General features: G+C 49.4%; 1 protein-coding gene and 1 long non-coding RNA gene across 2 annotated transcripts; one reads left to right on the forward strand and one right to left on the reverse strand.

Moving 5' to 3' along the window:
- ACR (acrosin) lies at nucleotides 9,251-15,129 on the reverse strand. Its single transcript, NM_214033.1, is given in 9 exon segments — nucleotides 9,251-9,411; nucleotides 9,414-9,515; nucleotides 9,518-9,544; nucleotides 9,547-9,567; nucleotides 9,570-9,898; nucleotides 10,390-10,535; nucleotides 13,322-13,605; nucleotides 13,799-14,005; nucleotides 15,014-15,129. Coding segments are annotated over 9 exon segments (1,197 nt in total). The 5' UTR covers nucleotides 15,082-15,129; the 3' UTR covers nucleotides 9,251-9,398.
- On the forward strand, nucleotides 9,891-13,874 carry LOC110260601. The gene is made up of 3 exons (XR_002343831.1): nucleotides 9,891-10,556; nucleotides 10,671-10,921; nucleotides 13,530-13,874. It is a non-coding gene; the product is annotated as an uncharacterized LOC110260601 (long non-coding RNA).

Raw genomic sequence — 17,496 nt, forward strand, 5'->3', positions numbered from 1 at the left:
GCCTACACCAGAGCCACAGCAACTCGGGATCCGAGCTGCATCTGCAATCTACACCACAGCTCACGGCAACGCCAGATCCTCAACCCACTGAGCAAGGGCAGGGATCGAACCCGCAACCTCATGGTTCCTAGTTGGATTCGTTAACCACTGAGCCATGACAGGAACTCCCGAGATGGGCTTTTAAAAACAACAACAAGGAGTTCCCATTGTGGTTTAGCGGTAACAAACCCAACTAGTGTCCATGAGGATGCGGGTTTGATCCCTGGTCCCACTCAGTGGGTTAAGGATCCGGCATTGCCATGAGCTGTGGTGTAGGTGGTGGACACGGCTCGGATCCCGTGTTGCTGAGGCTGTGGTGTAGGCCAACACCTACAGCTCCAATTAGACTCCTAGCCTGGGAACTTCCATATGCCGTGGGTGCGGCCCTAAAAAGACAAAACAAAAATAATAAAAACGACAACAAAACCCTTTCATTATTATAAATGATTAATGTGTGTTTTCAAAAACATAATGGCTTTATTGAAATATAATTCAAGAACCATAAATTCACCATCAGTACTGGTTTTACATAGCCATTTTGGATGAGGTCCCCAAGAAGCAGAGCCTGAAAAGGCAGTTCTTATTCAAAGAACTTACTGGGGCAGTTCTCTCTCTCCGCTGGAGACCAGCTTCAGTCTCCCCACCCCTCCCCAGGGAAGCTCTGGGGGGACACACTGCTCCACAGTATTGGCCCCACTGTGAGATCAGGGGGCTTTTTGTGCCATTACCCAAGTATGTGAGGAGGAGGAGGAGGAGAAAGGGATGGCTCATAATATCCAGGGCTGAGTGGCTCCTGTTTTAGCAAAGGCAGTTCTCTGGGGAAAGCGGCAGCAATGAGTTAATCCATCAACACTCAAAGCTGGGGGAGCGGGCTGAGGCAGAGTACAGGCAACATCCGTGGTCACACACCCTTAGCCTGCTCAGACCCACCTTCTTCTTAAATTTCATTGCATCCTGACATACAGGAAAGCAACCCTGGTCTTTTTTTAATAGTTTATTGAGTGAAATGTACATAACAAAATTATTTTTAAAAAAAAACCATTTTAAAGTGCAGGATGGACAATTATCACCTCTCTCTACTTCTAAAACATTTCCATCACTCCAAGGTAAAATCCCTGACTCATTAAGTGGTTTCTCTCTAGTACCCTGTCCCCTAGCCTCCTGTAAATACTAATCTACGTTCTATCTCTGTGGATTTATCTGTTCTGGATATTTCATATAAACAGAATACAACAATATGTGATCTTTTGTGTCTGCCTTCTGTAGGCATGTTCTCAAGATTCATCCATTTATCATGTATTTCCTTCCTTTTATGGCTGAATAATGTTCCATGATGCTATTTCCCACAATTGTTTGTCATTCATCCATTGATGGACATTCGGGGTGTCCACCTTTTAGCTATTGAGAACAGCGCTACGATGAGCATGCTTATACATGTGCTTATATGAGTAATTTTCTTTCCCTTTTTTTGGGGGGGTGCGCTGTACCTGCAGCGTATGGAAGTTCCCAGGCTAGGGGTCAAATCAGAGCTGCAGCTACTGGTCTATACCACAGCCACCGTAACACCAGATCTGAGCCATGTCTGCAAAGTACACCATAGCTTATGGCAACACTGGATCCTTAACCCACTGAGAAAGGTCAGGGATCGAAGTCACATCCTCACGAAGACTATATCAGGTTCATTTCCTCTGAGCCACAATGGGAACTCCCTATATGAGCAGTTTTCAATTCAAGTGCCATGGTCTACACAGCCTGCTGTAACGAAATACCATTGATTGGATGACTTACGACAGGTGTTTATTTCTCACCATTCTGGAAGCTGGGGCGTCTAAGATCACGGTGCTGGCAAGGTAGATTGCATTCTGAAGCCTCTTGGCTTTAGATCGCTGCCATCTTGCCATGTGTTCACTTGACCTCTTTATTGCCTAAGGATGCAGGCAGTACAACACACACTAAAAGGGAAGGAAGAGGCCCAAGTGGGGAGAGAAAATTTTTAAGTTTAAATTTTTCTTATCTTGCCACAAAGTATGAATTTTACTTGATTAGTCTGATGTAAAGTTTTCTTGAGCCCAGTGAGAACGGAAGGACCTGGAGTTCCATTTAGGGGTATACCCCTCACTGGCATATGGAACAGAGCAGCCAAGAAACCTGTGCCTCGACCTCCTGCTGGCATACTTTCTCTAGCTCATCTGGAGGAGTTTCTTTTTTCCTTTCCTCCTTTTCTTTTCTTTAGTTTTGGCCAGCTGACTAAACAAACTATAAATTTGAAGTGAAATGGTCTGGAGGGAAATTATTCAAATGTTTCATAATCCTGGACAGAAAACAGTACGTTAGAAGAATTATAGTAACATGCTGTAATTCCTTTAAGAAAAATATATTACAGGAGTTCCCATCGTGACGCAGTGGTTAACGAATCCGACAAGGAACCATGAGGTTGCGGGTTCGGTCCCTGCCCTTGCTCAGTGGGTTAAGGATCCTGTGTTGCCATGAGCTGTGGTGTAGTTCGCAGACGCGGCTCGGATCCCGCGTTGCTGTGGCTCTGGCGTAGGCTGGCAGCTACAGCTCTGATTAGACCCCTAACCTGGGAACCTCCATATGCCTCAGGAGCACCCTAGAAAGGGCAAAAAGACAAAAAAAAAAGAAAAAAAGAAAAATATATTACAAAAGTGAGTTTTCTATTAAAGTATGATTAAGCTTAGTTCCAGAGGCCTATTATTGTGTATAGCACATTTTTTTTAAAAGGCATGTGTTGAATTGTAGAGTTAGTTAAGGAAATTAATCCATTAAATTTGGGAAGAAATCCATCAAGATGGCAAGAAAATTTTACTCTTCCAAGATCACTGGGGAAATGTATTATTGTTACATCGCAGGTATTTATTTACAAATTAAAATACCTGAAATAGGGCATTTAGCATATCTATCTGTGGTATCAGCATCTCTGTTAAGGTGCTCTCAATGCAGCATACATTCATCACAAGTAGTAAAAACCTGATGTTTACCGGACATAAAACAACAGGCAACACTGCCAGGGACCTTGTTCTTGTCAAATTCCTCAGTACCTTCTCAGGGATGGTGCCAGGTGCTCCCGCATCAAATATGATCTGATCAGTTAATGTTTGGACAGCTAGAGAAAATCTTTCAAACTATATAGATGCTTCCCACCTATATCAAGGATGTGCTGATTTAAGCAAAGAAAAATATCTGAACTGAGAGAGGAACTCTGAGTTAATTTAGAAGTCTAACCTTTGAATTATATTTTTGTAAGTATTTAAGTTAATGTTAGTAAGAAATAAAATGGATTTTAGGTATTATAAACTCTAAAACTCCGGTTGATTCTAACATTTTGCTCACTTCTACAGAATTTCTGATCCCATAAGAACCATTTATCATTTTGTTGTGGAAAAAACTTGGAAGGTCTTTTTTGGTTGATTCTGGGATCTGAAAAAAAGACTTAATAGAGCAGTGTTGTTTAATCTTCTTAAAGCATATTGTCCTAGATAGCTCACTTGTAGAACATTTGAACCCATGTGATACAGTTAGGCATTAACCTTCGCAAGGCTTGGATGTGATCACACTAAACAAATGACCTATAGGAGATGGCAGCAGCATAAGAGAATTTATCCAAAATAGTAACAACAATAACCATGATATAAAATCTGGAATGATTAGAATGCTCATTAAATCATGGCTTGGTTGGTTTCAGCAATCAATCAGCTAACATTTAGTTGAACACATGTAATCCAAATAGAATTTTCAAGTTATTGAATTGCTACTATTAATTTGCTCCTTCCTTACTTTCTGATAGCTGTATCTTGTATGACTTGGATAGCTAGCTTTTAAGAATGTAGATTGTCATTTAGGAAATGACCTACATTTTACAAAATGATGTGGATAATACTCTATATATGAAAAATAGGTTTATTTGTCTTGAGTACCTGTGCTTCAGTGACTGAAAGACAAAGTGGAGCCAAGATGGTGTGACTGCAGTTCATAGTCACTAAGCCATGTCTCGATGGTCATTCTCTATGATGGGAGCAGTTTTGAGTACTTTAATATAATACAACACTTAAGTCATCTTAATTAAGGTGTTAAGGTAGTGAAGTATGGATTCTTGCCACAAAGATTTAAAAATCCAAAATGAAAACTAATAGAATCCAGTAGTTCCCTGGTGGGCCTAGCCGTTGAGGACTCAGCATTGTCACTGCTATGGCTCGGGTTTGATCCCTCGCCCAGGAACTTCCACATGCCACAAGTGTGGCCAAAAAGATTTTTTAAGTTAAATTAACAGCATTTACAAATGTTCCTGAAGGATATAGAGGAGTCATTTGATTCCAGACAAGCTGTGCAGTCTATCTAAGCACATTTGGCATGAGCTTGACTGGGATCATAACTAATAGGACAAATTCAGCCACTGGCCCAGCCAGCCAGGGGAGGCACAAGACACAAGTCCCAGCCTTGGGCTCTATGTTGTTTTCCTCTGGGAGTAACTTCATGGGAAGGAGTGCATTCTCCTTGAGCAGGCAGGTCAAAATTCCACGATGTTCTAGAGCTTGGGGAAAGGAAAAAATAAGTGGGGCAAGATCAAGGCCTCCTTTGGAAAATTAACTGTAAAAACCAACAAAAAGACCAGTAAGTGACGAGCAAACCCACCCACCACCCAAAAGCAGGCAAGATGTTGGCTTGTGCCTATTTGTCATTAAAGGAGCAGAGAGTGAGTCCATCGTTTTCCTTTACTGGCAATCACAAAAAAGAGACCTCGTTACAGGAGGTGAGGAAACGTATGCCTTTTACTACTTCAGTTCCTGCTAGTGTGTTGGATTATGGGAACTCAGGTCAAGCAGAAATAAAAAGGAATTAAAATAAGACGCCTGAGAAAAAGTGCAAAAACTTAAGACCATTTTACTCTGAAAAGGAAAAAGCTGTTGATGTGGTTTAATAAGTCTTATTATTATTTGAGACTTCTAGTAAAGGATTCCAAGTAAGAAGTTATATGAGAAGCTTTTCTCTATCTCCAGTGAGGACAGAACAGGAGAGAATAGGATCTTTCTCATTTAAAAAAAAAGTGTAGGAGTTCCCGTCGTGGCGCAGTGGTTAACGAATCCGACTAGGAACCATGAGGTTGCGGGTTCGGTCCCTGCCCTTGCTTAGTGGGTAACGATCTGGCGTTGCCGTGAGCTGTGGTGTAGGTTGCAGACGCAGCTCGGATCCCGAGTTGCTGAGGCTCTGGTGTAGGCTGGTGGCTACAGCTCCGATTCGACCCCTAGCCTGGGAACCTCCATATGCCGCGGGATCGGCCCAAGAAATAGCAAAAAGACAAAAAATAAAAAAATATAAATAAATAAATAAAGAAAAAGCGTAAAAAGTTTGAGATTTAAGAACTTTTTAGGCAGGGATTGTCATGAAGTCTTCCGTTTGAAATATTTATTTTATTTATTTATTTGTTTATTTATTTGTATTTAGGGCATATAGGAGGTCCCAGGCTAGGAGCTGAATCAGAGCTAGAGCTGCCAGCCTACACCACAGCTATAGCAATGCCAGATCTGAGCCACACATGTGACCTACACCACAGTTTACGGCAACACTAGATCCTTAACCCACTCAGTGAGGCCAGGGATAGAACCCTCATGGATGCTAGTCAGGTTCATTACCACTGAGCCACAATGGGAACTCCCTGAAATACTTTTATTCTTAAAAAAATAAAAAATTTAAAATATAAGGAATATACTAAGGTTCCTTCCAACACCTGTTTTTAAAAATTCAGTTGGGGAGTTCCTGTTGTAGCACAGTGGTTAACGAATCCGACTAGGAACCATGAGGTTGCGGGTTCGATCCCTGCCCTTGCTCAGTGGGTTAACAATCCAGTGTTGCTGTGAGCTGTGGTGTAGGTTGCAGACGCGGCTCGGATCCTGCGTTGCTGTGGCTCTGGCGTAGGCCGGCGGCTACAGCTCCGATTCAACCCCTAGCCTGGGAACCTCCATATGCCACTGGAGCGGCCTAAGAAATGGCAAAAAGACAGAAAAAATAAAAAATAAAAAAATAAAAATTCAGTTGGGGAGTTCCTGTTGTAGCTCAGTGGATTAGAGAACCCGACTAGTGTCCATGGGAGTGTGGGTTTGATCCCTGGTCTGGCTCAGTGGGTTCAGGATCCAGCAAGTCCCCATGATGTGACCTAGGTCGCAGATGCAGCTCAGATCCCGCATTGCTGTGGTTGTGAGGCTGACTGGCAGCTGCAGCTCCAATTTGACCCCTAGCCCAGGAACTTCCATATGCTGCAGGTGCGAGCCTATAAAAAAATAAAAGCAAAAATAAAAACTCATACCGAGACAACGATGATGTCATAAAGAGCACGGAGAGAATTCCCGGGTGACTCAGCAGGCTAAGGATCCAGCATTGTCTCGCTGCTGCGGTGCACGTTCAACCCCTGGCCCTGAACTTCGGCATGCCCGAGGTGCAGCCAAAAAAAAAGCACTGAATGTAAGATTTGCATTTCACTCTGTATCTAGAAGAATTTAGCTCACAAAATACTTTTGGTATATTATGTGTAGTAGATACATGAATGCAGTGAATTAAGACCTGCTTGAATGTTATTTTTAATTTAACCTGGCAAATTGAGACTTGAACACAATTTGGTTCACCTTGAAGAATGTATAGCATTATAGGACATCTGAGGATTTTGTTGTAAATACAGAGTATTATTATTTGGATTTAGTAACATCAGCAGCAGAGAGATTCTGAGAGATTGGACACTTTGGAATATCTTCATATAGGAAATAGACTTCCAGTTTCTTAGGCAGGTTTTTTCTGGAATTGTGCAAAAGGGATATTAGCTGGAATTTAACAGAGAAGCCCTCCTATGAACTGCTGCTGTCGGTATTTCAGTTTTCCACTGATGTTTGAGATGCTTGAAAAATCCAAATTCTGCTTGGACAAGTTTATTTTATGCCTCTTTCCCTCTACCTACTTGTTTCCCTAGGTGTCCTTCCATATTTTATAACTATCAAAAGTTAATTGCCTTGTTACATTACTGACAAGAGACCTTAGCTGTATTCATTCAGAATGCTTTGAACTTATTCCAAAACTACTCTTGTCTGCGGAAAAAGCTCCACAAGTGAAACATGACCATGCACCTGTCAGAATGGCTAAAATTATACTGACCACACCAGGTGCTGGCAAGGAGCTCGAGAACTGGGCTCTCTTACACTGCTGGTGGCATGTGAAATGTTCTATTTTGAAAAACCACTTTGGCAGTTATTTAAAATGCCAAACATACACCTACCATGTGATCCAGCCATTCCACATGTAGCTACTCAGCCAAGAGACAGGAAAGTGTATGTGCGCGCACAGGCTTGTATGTGCCGCCCGAGGCTGCTTTATTTAGCATAACCAAACATTCACCTACAGTGAACAGAGAAACAAATTGCAGTACAGCTATATGATGAAATCCTCGGCAATAAAAAAGAATAAACATGAATCTCAAAATGATTCTGCTGAGTGAAGGAAGCTAAACCAAAAAAAAGTACTTGAGGAGTTTCCACCATGGCGCAGCAGAAACGAATCCGACTAGGAACCATGACGTTGTGGGTTCGGTCAGTGGGTTAAAGATCCAGCGTTGCTGTGAGCTGTGGTGTAGGTCACAGATGAGGCTTGGATCTGGCATTGCTGTGGCTGTGGCGTAGGTCGGCCGCTGTAGCTCCAATAGGACCCCTAGCAGGGAAACCTCCAGGTGGCATGGGTGCGTCCTTAAGAGCAAAAGCAAAAAACAGCTTAATTCCATTTATATAAAATGCAAACCTAATATATAGTCATAGAAAGCAGATCAGTGGTTGCCTGGGGCCCAGGCGGAAAGGTGCTGGGAAATGACAAAGCACTTTGAGGAGTGGTGGGTGTGTTCACTGCTCTGGTTGTGCTGGTGGGTTTGGGAGGTGTATTCATAGGACAGAACTACACCTCCTGTGGGACCCAGCCATTCTGTTTCTGAAAGCCCGTGTCCGTACAAAGACACATCTGTTTTGACCAGAGCAAGTCATTGATGATCCTGTACTAAGAATGTAGTTTCTGCAGAAAATTCCAATAATGTACATCTCTTATTCTTGACATGTCCGGTTTTCTAGTGTCCGAGTTTTCACGTGCCAGTTCAGCTGCTGTTAAATCATTTCGTTATTATTCGGAGCAATAAAATTCGTCATTATGACCTCTGCTTTTTGGAAAACGTCATTTGCCCAGTGACCCCACAAGGAAACAGTGACATATGGCCTGGATGCCCTTCGACGCTGGTTCGGCACATAGCTTTATCCCTGCTCCTCCTGCCCCTCTGGGCGGGAGATCCTGCTCCTGCCTCTGTGAGCCATTTTTAGGGTTCGAGTATCCACAGGGGCACGAAGGCACTTCCCAGAGTCTTACTAACAGTTTCACTCATAATTTCTGAAATGAAGCTTTGAATATCTATCAGAGTGGCAAGGATGGGTGACTTTGTTAGGAACCAGTGTTGGCTTAGATGTGAGGAAATGGGCAGGTGGAAGCCGAGAGAGGACACCTCAGTGGCTCACATCCCTAGTGTGGCGCATAGAGAAGTTGAGGCCATGTGTGCTACCAGGGAAACATCTACATTTGCTGAATGAGCAGGAAAAGACAGAGTAATAAGAACAGTGACAGATAAGGGTTCGATTATGTATAAACATATGACGTGCATGGGAAGTTGGCAGAAGTTGTGCAAGAACCCGCCGCCTGGACCCCGCAGGCTCTACAAGTCTGTGACCTCCCACCAGAGCGTCTCCTGAGCTCAGGCCCCTGTCTCTCCAGGAAGGAAAGCCCAGTGTCAGCTACAGATCATGGGCCCAGGATGAAATGTCCCACATCATGGAGGATAGAAAAAACTAAGGACCGACCCTTCTGGTGAGTCTGTCTCCTCCTGCCACCAGGAGGGCCGTGGGCTCCAGTAGACATCAACGCACACTCATTTGCAGTGGGTTCCTCTCTCAGGAGCTGAGCCCCATTGGCATAACATGCAGAGACACCAAGTATGCCATAAGCACCTGGACCATGGCCCCAGGCCACCTCGCCATAGTATTTCAGGTCAAGATTGAAAAACAATTGACGTCCTTAACACAAGCAATTCCAGTCGTTGGAGGGTGAATGGAGGGAAGGCAGATTTGACGGGGAGAGTTTGGGTTGAGTTGGAGAGGGCAGACAGGAAGAAGTCCAGAAAGCATCTCTTTATGTATATATATTTATATTTGTATTTATAGTCATTTATTTCATCCTTTTTTTCCTCAGGGATGAGGTGTGCAATGGGTCCAAATCAGGTGAAAATGGGGTCAAATCAGGAGGCGGGCAGTTCTTGGAGGTCTGTGGTCTCCGTTTCATAATAGCTCCTTCCACTAGAGAATGCCGTCCCCTTCAGGGCCTCTATGAGCTGCTGCAGTCGCTTGGCAAAGGAAAGTGCTTGGGGAGGTTTAGCGGAAACTTGCTGTGGGGGTGGGGTGGGGGTGGTGGAGGCGGTGGGGGTGGGGGGGCGGGGGGGGCGGGGGAGGGGGGGAGCTGGGGGGCGGGGGCGGGACCCAGGTTGCTGGGAGGGTCCAGGAGGGCGTTGGAAGTACCAAGGTGGGCGAACAGGAGTCTGAACAGAGGGGGGTCTGACAGGGGGTGCTGGAGTAGAAGGACGGGGAGGGGTGCCCAGTTGAACCATCTGCAAGGCATTAGAACCAATCTTGGAAGCAATCCAGTTCAGATAGGGCCAGGTAGACGTGTAGACTCCAGGGCGCTTAGCTCGGGCGCAGCCTACCCCCCAGCTTGTGATGCCCACGACCACAAAGGTGTTTTCCGCTCTGTCTCTGCACATGAGAGGCCCGCCGCTGTCCCCCTGCCCAGAAGGACACAGAAGTCACTCTCTGCCTGAGCACTTCCCCCTGCCCTAGAAAGGCCAGAGACGCTGAGAGGGCGACTTCTGCTGCCATAAACACGGGCGATTGCAGTAAAGTTTGAAGTGGTCCCAACAGCTCCACTTGGGATGCGGGCGAGCATGTGGATGGTAATGGGTTTGCAGCAAGGAGGGCACGAGGAGCAACGCACGCGGTGTCACATGCGTACCTGAGCAGGTGTGTACAAGACTGGTTTGTATTCGCTCAGGAGAGGTAAACACTATCTTCAGGGCAGTGTTTGGCTGAGATGATCTCTGTGTTCGGGTGAGTAAAGTTCTAAATACGGTGATGGATTCTGTGTAGGGGCAGCGGGTGGGTATCGCCTCCCCAGCTCATCGTGGCGATGGATGCAGAAGAGAGACCAGGGAACTTTGCTCAGGGATGCAAAAAAAAGAGGTGTCTGCAAGGGCCTGGGCACCCAAAAGGAAGTTACCTGGCAGGTGTCAATCTTGCCTCTAGGATACCCTGCGCACACATTAGTTGAACGAATTCGCCCATTGTACCAGCGGGTCGAGTTACATAATTCGAGGTCGATGAGGGCCACACGTGCCTCCTGCAGTGTAGGTGACGTCCTGGGGCCTACAGCCAGGCAACTCAGTGGTCAGTGATCACATTAGACATGTCCTGGGAAAGCCCTGCCTTCCTCCCTCCACTGAGCCCTCCTCATCCTACAAGGCCCTGTTTTAAGCCAGCTCTCCTTATCCACTCCTGCAGGGAAGAAAGCACGCAGCTGGAAGAGCTGACGAGAGACAGGAGATGGAGGAGAGAGGAAGAGAGGAAAGACATGGACGGTGGACAGGTGGCAGGGGCAGGATGGATGGATGCAGCTGAAGAGTCCTATTCATCAATGGCAGTGGCTTATGGAGGTTGGCTGTGCGGTTAGCGACTGTACCGAGGACGTGCCAAGCAGTTGCCATGAGCCACACAGGTGTCATCGCCTGTATTCCTCACAGCCACCTCGTGAGGTAGGAACTGCTACTCCCCTTTCCTCTGGTCAGGCCAGAGCACCCCTTGCCCAAGGTCACAGCAGGGACATGCTGTGGCTTGGATTCAGACCCAGGTTTTCCTCTCCAGACTTGAGTCCAGGACACACCGTCCATTCCCCATAGTCCAGCTATAGGTCTCCCTCCCCGCTTTTTATCCTCCACCCAGCTGTGGGCAGGATGCTCTGGACTCGGCTCATGTGCCTGGTGTCTGTTTCGAGAGGAAGTGGAAAGAGCAGTTCTCTCGCAGCTCCTCCACACACAGGCAGACCTGCCAGGGGCACGGGGGTGGGGGTGGGGGTTTGAAATGACCTCACAGGCAAGTCAGAACTTTCTTTCGGCCTCAGATGCTCGGCCGTGACCAGGGGTTAAGAAAGGCCCAGCCTGTGCTGTGGCTGGGGCAGCCAACACGCATCTGGTTTGAAGCCCAGGAGCTGACGCCACCATCCCCTGCATCACACGGTCCCACAGACAGGAGGGTCCCAGCAGCCCCACCATAGCCCAGTGAGTCTGAACATCATCTGCAGTACAAACGGGGAGTTGAGGAATCAGACCTGACAGGGTGAGGGGCAGACCTGGAACGAGGCTCTGGAGGCCCCTCGGAAAGACGGGACCCCCGTGGGGAAGGGAGGCTGGGGCGGGCACAGCCCGTGGTTATTAAGCAGCTGCCAGATGCACGTTTGAATGGCTTTGACTGTGTTTGCAGTCTCCTCAGCCCCTGCCTTTGCTTCCCATCTAAGCGACAGTGAGGGTGTGTACATGCCCTGCCCTCAGGTAAACGTAACTAACACGGAAAGAACAGCCAGCCTCGCGTGTTGGCCACTGAGGTGGGCTTTTCAATCTGTGGCAGAGCCATGGGCTTCATTGTTAAGAACCAGGTGTCCTGAAACGGAAGAGGGTTTTCTCAGTCCCTGCACCATGGCTTTAAATAACCCACGCCTTAAACGCCTGCAGGAACTCAGAATTCAATGGAAAAGGAGGCAGACTACCCTAGAAATGCCCTTAGGTCCCCAAAGTGTATGCGTTCAAGGGAGAAGAAGGAAGAGGAAGGTCAGAAGGAAAGTTCCAGGAGCCTGGGTGTCTCTAAGACTTGGGCTTAGGGGCAGGGGATGTGTTTGCAAACAAACAAACAAAAAATGATAGAAACCCCAACAAATTTAGGGTGACTCGAGAACAAAACAGACTTTGCGTGACGTCCAGAGTATAGGTGGGAGTCTTCCCGAGCAGGAGGATGGTAGAGGGTTAGGGTTCAGCTGGCTGAGAACCCTGAGATCAGTCCCCAGGGTCTGCACCAACTCCCAGAACGTGGGGATAAGGTAGGACTTGTGGGCAGAGCAGGGCAGGCGACGAGTGGGACAAGGAGCACATGTGTGCTTGCTCTACATGCCATGGCAGAGCCGCAGAACCCCAACAGCCAGACCGGGGTTGGAACCCCAGGCCTGGGAGGAGAGGTTGCTGGTCAGCACAGGCCAGTGACAGCAAGGACGGCTGGGAGGACCTGCCTTTCCTGAGATGCGGTACAGATGGCAATCCTGTCGGAAACTCATTTCACACTTTGAGGGGGGAAGACGAGTTAAGGGAAGAATCCTGAAATTACTGGGTTTTGTTGCCAAAAAAAATACTGAGTTTTAAACCCCAAATGACTGAACTGCCTTGAATTAGGAAGCCCAGATTTTCCATTATCAATGAACAAAAGAGATTGAGAACTGAGTTAATCATATCTTCACATTCCTAGTGTGACTGGATAAAAATGCCCGCCTGTAGGGAGCTGAAAGGGTAGCTCACCCGCAGAGGCCTATCCACCTGGGTCTTGCCCTGCAGGCAAAACCCTGCTGCCTAGTGCTGCCCGCAGAAAACCACACCCCCACCCGTTCCTCCCGGGTCTGCAAGGAAACCTCAAAGTTATGAGTCGGGGTGTGGGGGGTGGGATGGATTTTGCTGCCAGAACTGCCAAGGGTGGGGAGCAGGCAGGGCACTGGGAGCAGGACGGCCAGGCTCCGGACCCTCCGAGCCTGGTGACTACATGGTCTTGCCTTCATTTACAGCTGAGGGAACTGAGGCACAGAGAGGGAAACCCCATCTAGGACTCTGCTAGCACTGCTTCAGCCCCGCGCTCCCGGGAACGCAGCGCCGGGGGCCCCATCTAAAGAGGCCCAGGTTCTCCCCGTGCCTGCCGTTCAGCCCTCACACACGTCAGTGTGAGGCCGTGGACAAGGAACTCCACCCAGTTGTTCTGGCTGCAGGGACAGTGACAGGACCCACTCACAGCCCCATGCTGGGGACTGGGAGGGCTCAGCCGGGCATCAGCACACGTTCCCCTTCCCATCAAAGACCGCCAGGGAGGGACCAGCAGGTCCACCCCGGAGCCCCTGCAGTACTCACCTTTCTCTTTTAAGTAGCCCCAGCCAGTCACCCAGCATGTCTGGGGCGCTCTGGGCGGGCCTGCCTTAAACTGGGGCAGGCAGCCTGGTCCGATGAAGGGCCCGCATGGAACAGGAGGGGTGATCTTTATGAGAGCAATGTCATTTATCTCTAACCCTGAAACGTATTTTTCATGAATGATGATCTCCTCAACAAATCTCTCCTGCAGGGGTGGCTTCACCGGCTTATTGCTTCCCCACACAACTTCGTTTGCTCCGAAAATCAGTCTCCAGTCAGTAACTTTTCTGCGGGCACAGAGGTGAGCCAGGTCACTGTCCCTGCGGGCTGGCTGGACAGACGCCTCTGGCAACATGACCCTCAGAGCACCCTCATCCCCAGCAAGGGTCCAGGTCAACCAGAGCCTCAGGGACCTTCCTCACAGAGACTCGGGGAGAACACCCCTTGCGGAAGCCCCCCTCCGTGGGATCCCACACTTACTTTTTGTTCTTGAAGCAGTGAGCAGCAGTGAGCACCCAGTGCGAGTTCAGCAAGATGCCCCCGCACGTGTGGTACCTCCGGTTGTTGTGGTACATAAAGATCTGGAGGCTGACCATCCAGGGCCAGGCGCCCGGTTCTGCACTCATGCCGCCAACCACACGCATGCCTGACTCTAATTTCTGCCTGAACCGTAACCCGCAGGGGCCACTGGGGAGAGAGCACAGGCACAGGTCAAACCAGGAGCAGGCCGTGCGCCCTTGAACCTCCACACCTGGGGAGCAGGGCTGTGGGGTGGGTAAAAGTGGAAGCGCTCTGGGGCCCTGGGGCAACCAGGGCAGCCTGGAGCGTGTGGAATCTTAGAGGGCGGCTGAGCAGTGGTGCCACGGGGGCCATGACGAGGCAGGGGGCCACAGGCGCTGCAAAACAGTTCTCGAGTGGGACATCTTGGGTCTTTGAGTGTGAGCACAAGGTGAGGAGGAGGGGGCATCAGCAGGACAGACAGACCGGAAGGGCCCTTGAAGCTGGGGAGACCCTGGGCCAAGGGCAGGGCTAAAGGTGGGAGACTCGGGGAAGAGCCAAGGGTTCTTGGGGCCACAGGTCTGGGTTGAACAGTAGTAAGAGGAGACAGCAGCTGCAAGCAGATGAAGGGAGTCCTGTGGAGCAGAAGCACTGACCAGGCGGAGGGTGGAGCTGGGGCCGTCCAGAGGCCTGTGTTCTGGGCCTTTTTTTGGTGAGAGTTTGGGAGTCGTTGGCACTGTAGGTTGCCTTGGGGGCTGTGGGAGGCTACACATGGTGTGGAGGTACTAGAGGTACCGCGTACATTCGCTGGGGTCCCTGGGGTCAACCACAGGGTGGGGCACGGGGGTATCTGCAGGGGGACAGGACCTCCTGAGAACCCAGGCTCAATGTTCAAGAGGCAGGGAAGGCGGGCACTGGGCGGGGATGGGGCACAGGTCTATGTGCTGTCGGAGCCCCAGGAGTTTTCTTAGGAGGAAACCACGGACATCCGGGGCGCTGGGGGCCCTGGGCTGAGGATGTTGGCAGCAGGGGAGTCTGAACTGGGGATGTAGTCACGGGCACTGGGACCCTGTGGGGAAGGCGAAGGCCCTGGCTTGGCTTCCTTGTGAACCCTGGGCAGATGGAGTCTGGGTGGGTTCTGTTATTCAGAAGACGCCCTCCCCCCCGCCACCCCACTAAGGAGTCCCTGACACTTACTCACACGTGGCGTTATCTCTGGCCGCCACAGACACTGCCAGGACCAGCAGAACGGCAGTTGGCAGCATCTCTCTACCACGCTCCTGCCCGGCCTGGCCTGGAAGCCCAGTGACCTCACAAAGCTCCCCGGCTTTCTAACCAATCAGCAGGAGAAGCCCCCACCCCCACCCCCCCGTCCACAGTCAGGCCAGGCAGGAGCCCTTCAGCTTAACCACTGCATGAGAAAGTGACTTCCCAACTCCCGGCACAGGTTCCCCCCCCGGGGGGGGGGCGACGGGGGCTCTTAGGCAGCCCCCTCCCTCCGTCCCAAGGCCAAGCGCTTCACTCCCAGTTATCTTTCAAGACCCCCCCCCCCGTCATCCAAGGTTCCCGCAGTCCCACTCCAACTCACAGACTGAGGGGCCATGCAGCCCCTGCGACACGACGGTGCAATATTGGCAGTTTCAGCAAGGCAGGCTCTGCAGAGGGACAGACCCTTAATGCCAAGTGCAGCGAAATGCCTTTCCCTCTCCCAAGTGTGTGCTGTCAGCACACCTTCTGAAGCCCATTCTGTGTCTCCCTGCTCACGACTAGGAAGCCCACCTGCGTGTCCTCTGCTGCGTATCACAGGGTCTCAGACCTTCCCCTAAGTGTCTCCAGGTCTCCTCTCAGGGACCAGCGTGCAGCGGGTCTCCTATATCTGAGTGTCAGGAATACTCGGTACAGCTTCCTGAGTGTCATGGAGTCATGTTCCTTTTGATTGTCAGGAAACAGCAGCCCACGTCCCAGAGCAGACATTGCTCACCTCACCTACCTGGACGTACAAAAGTTATACCTCCCTTGTGAGAGTGTCAAAGGTCACATCTCTACCTATCCTGTTAAAAGGGGCAGAATTAGCTCCTTATACTTGAGTACAAGGTCGCAACGAGCTTCTCGGAGTGCTAAGGAGTTGCACCCCATCTGTGAGTGTCACGAGGTCCCACCTCCCCTACCTGAGTGTCAGGACACCTCGCATCCTCCTCTTGGGTGTTAAGAGTTTTCGGATGGTCAGGCGATCTTGATTCCTCTACCTGAGCATCTTCCTAACTGAATGTCATACTTTCCCATCGTTCGGAACTTTCGGAGGGTCATACCCCCCTCAACTGAGCATCCAGCTGGTCTTGTCTCCTCTACCTGAGAGTCCTGAAATCTCACATTTCCCACCCAAGTGCCAGGACGTCTTGCGTGCCCCGAGGGTCTCAACGCTTTCTCTCCTCCACCTGAGTGACCACTCGGCAGGCCTCATCTCTCTGCTCTGTGTCTGAAGGGTCCACCTTTTCTAAGGGACCGAGGGGTCTCCACGCTCCCACCTCAGTATAAGCAGGTCTCCTCTCCCCTCTGTGCGTGTCAGAAGGGCTCATCGCCCCTCAGTGTCAGGCCTTACGTCTCCTCTTCCTCATTGTCAGGACATCCATTTCCTGTCCGTGTCCAGAGACACCCTCTCACACACCTGATTGTCAGGAAGCCATCATCTTCTCTACATGGCTGTCCCCAAATCCACTTTCCCTGCAGGCCGGGAGGCCCTGCCTTTCGAATTACCAAGCCAGAACATCTCCTTATTTACCAGGGAGCACCTGGCTGACTTCACTTCCTTACTCGAATTTTCCTTCTTGCCAAGCAAGAGGTTTTATGTCTTTATATAAATGCAATCAGGTCTCAAGAATCTCAACTACTGGAGTGTCATGAGATTGTTATCTTCTTTGCTGTTGTTGTTGTTGTTGTTTTAGGGCCGCACCCGCAGCATACGGAGGTTCCCAGGCTAGGGGTCACATTGGAACTATAGCTGCCGACCTAACCACAGCCACAGCAACACCAGATCCAAGCCGAGTCTGTGACCTACACCACAGCGCAAGGCAACGCCAGATCCTTAACCCAATGAGCGAGGCCAGGGATCGAACCTACATCCTCATGGATACTAGTTGGGTTCCTTAACCGCTGAGCCACGACAGGAACACTGAGATTTTTATCTCTGATGAAAGTATCCAGAGGGCTCCCTCCCTTTCTACCTGACGGTAAGGAGGCTTCATCGCCCCTGTGTCCATTTCGAGGGCACTGAGGTACCCTATCTGTCAGGGTCTCTTACTACTTATACCTGAGCGCCGCAGAACGCATTTCTTCTGCTGGAGTTTCAGAGCAGCTTCTCCTGTGCCTGAGTGCCCAAGGCAAGTCTGTCTCTGTCTTTCTCTCTCCCCTTTTCCTTTATCTCAGGTGGTCTCACCTCTTCTATCTGAAGGTCACAAGGTCCTATTTCACCAACCTGAGGCCTTGCCTTATTTTTAACTCAGTGTTTTATCAGTGTTATGCCTGATAAAGTAACCAAAAAAGACTTCAGAAATATAGTTCAAGGAATGGTAACAATTCAATAAGTGATGTAGAGTTTTGACTGCTTTTTTTTTTTTTCTGTTTATGGCCACAATCGCAGCATATGGAAGTTCCTGGACCAAGGGTCAAATCAGAGACACAGG

The sequence above is a fragment of the Sus scrofa genome, chromosome 5 (assembly GCF_000003025.6).
Source record: "Sus scrofa isolate TJ Tabasco breed Duroc chromosome 5, Sscrofa11.1, whole genome shotgun sequence".
Lineage (NCBI taxonomy): Eukaryota > Metazoa > Chordata > Mammalia > Artiodactyla > Suidae > Sus > Sus scrofa.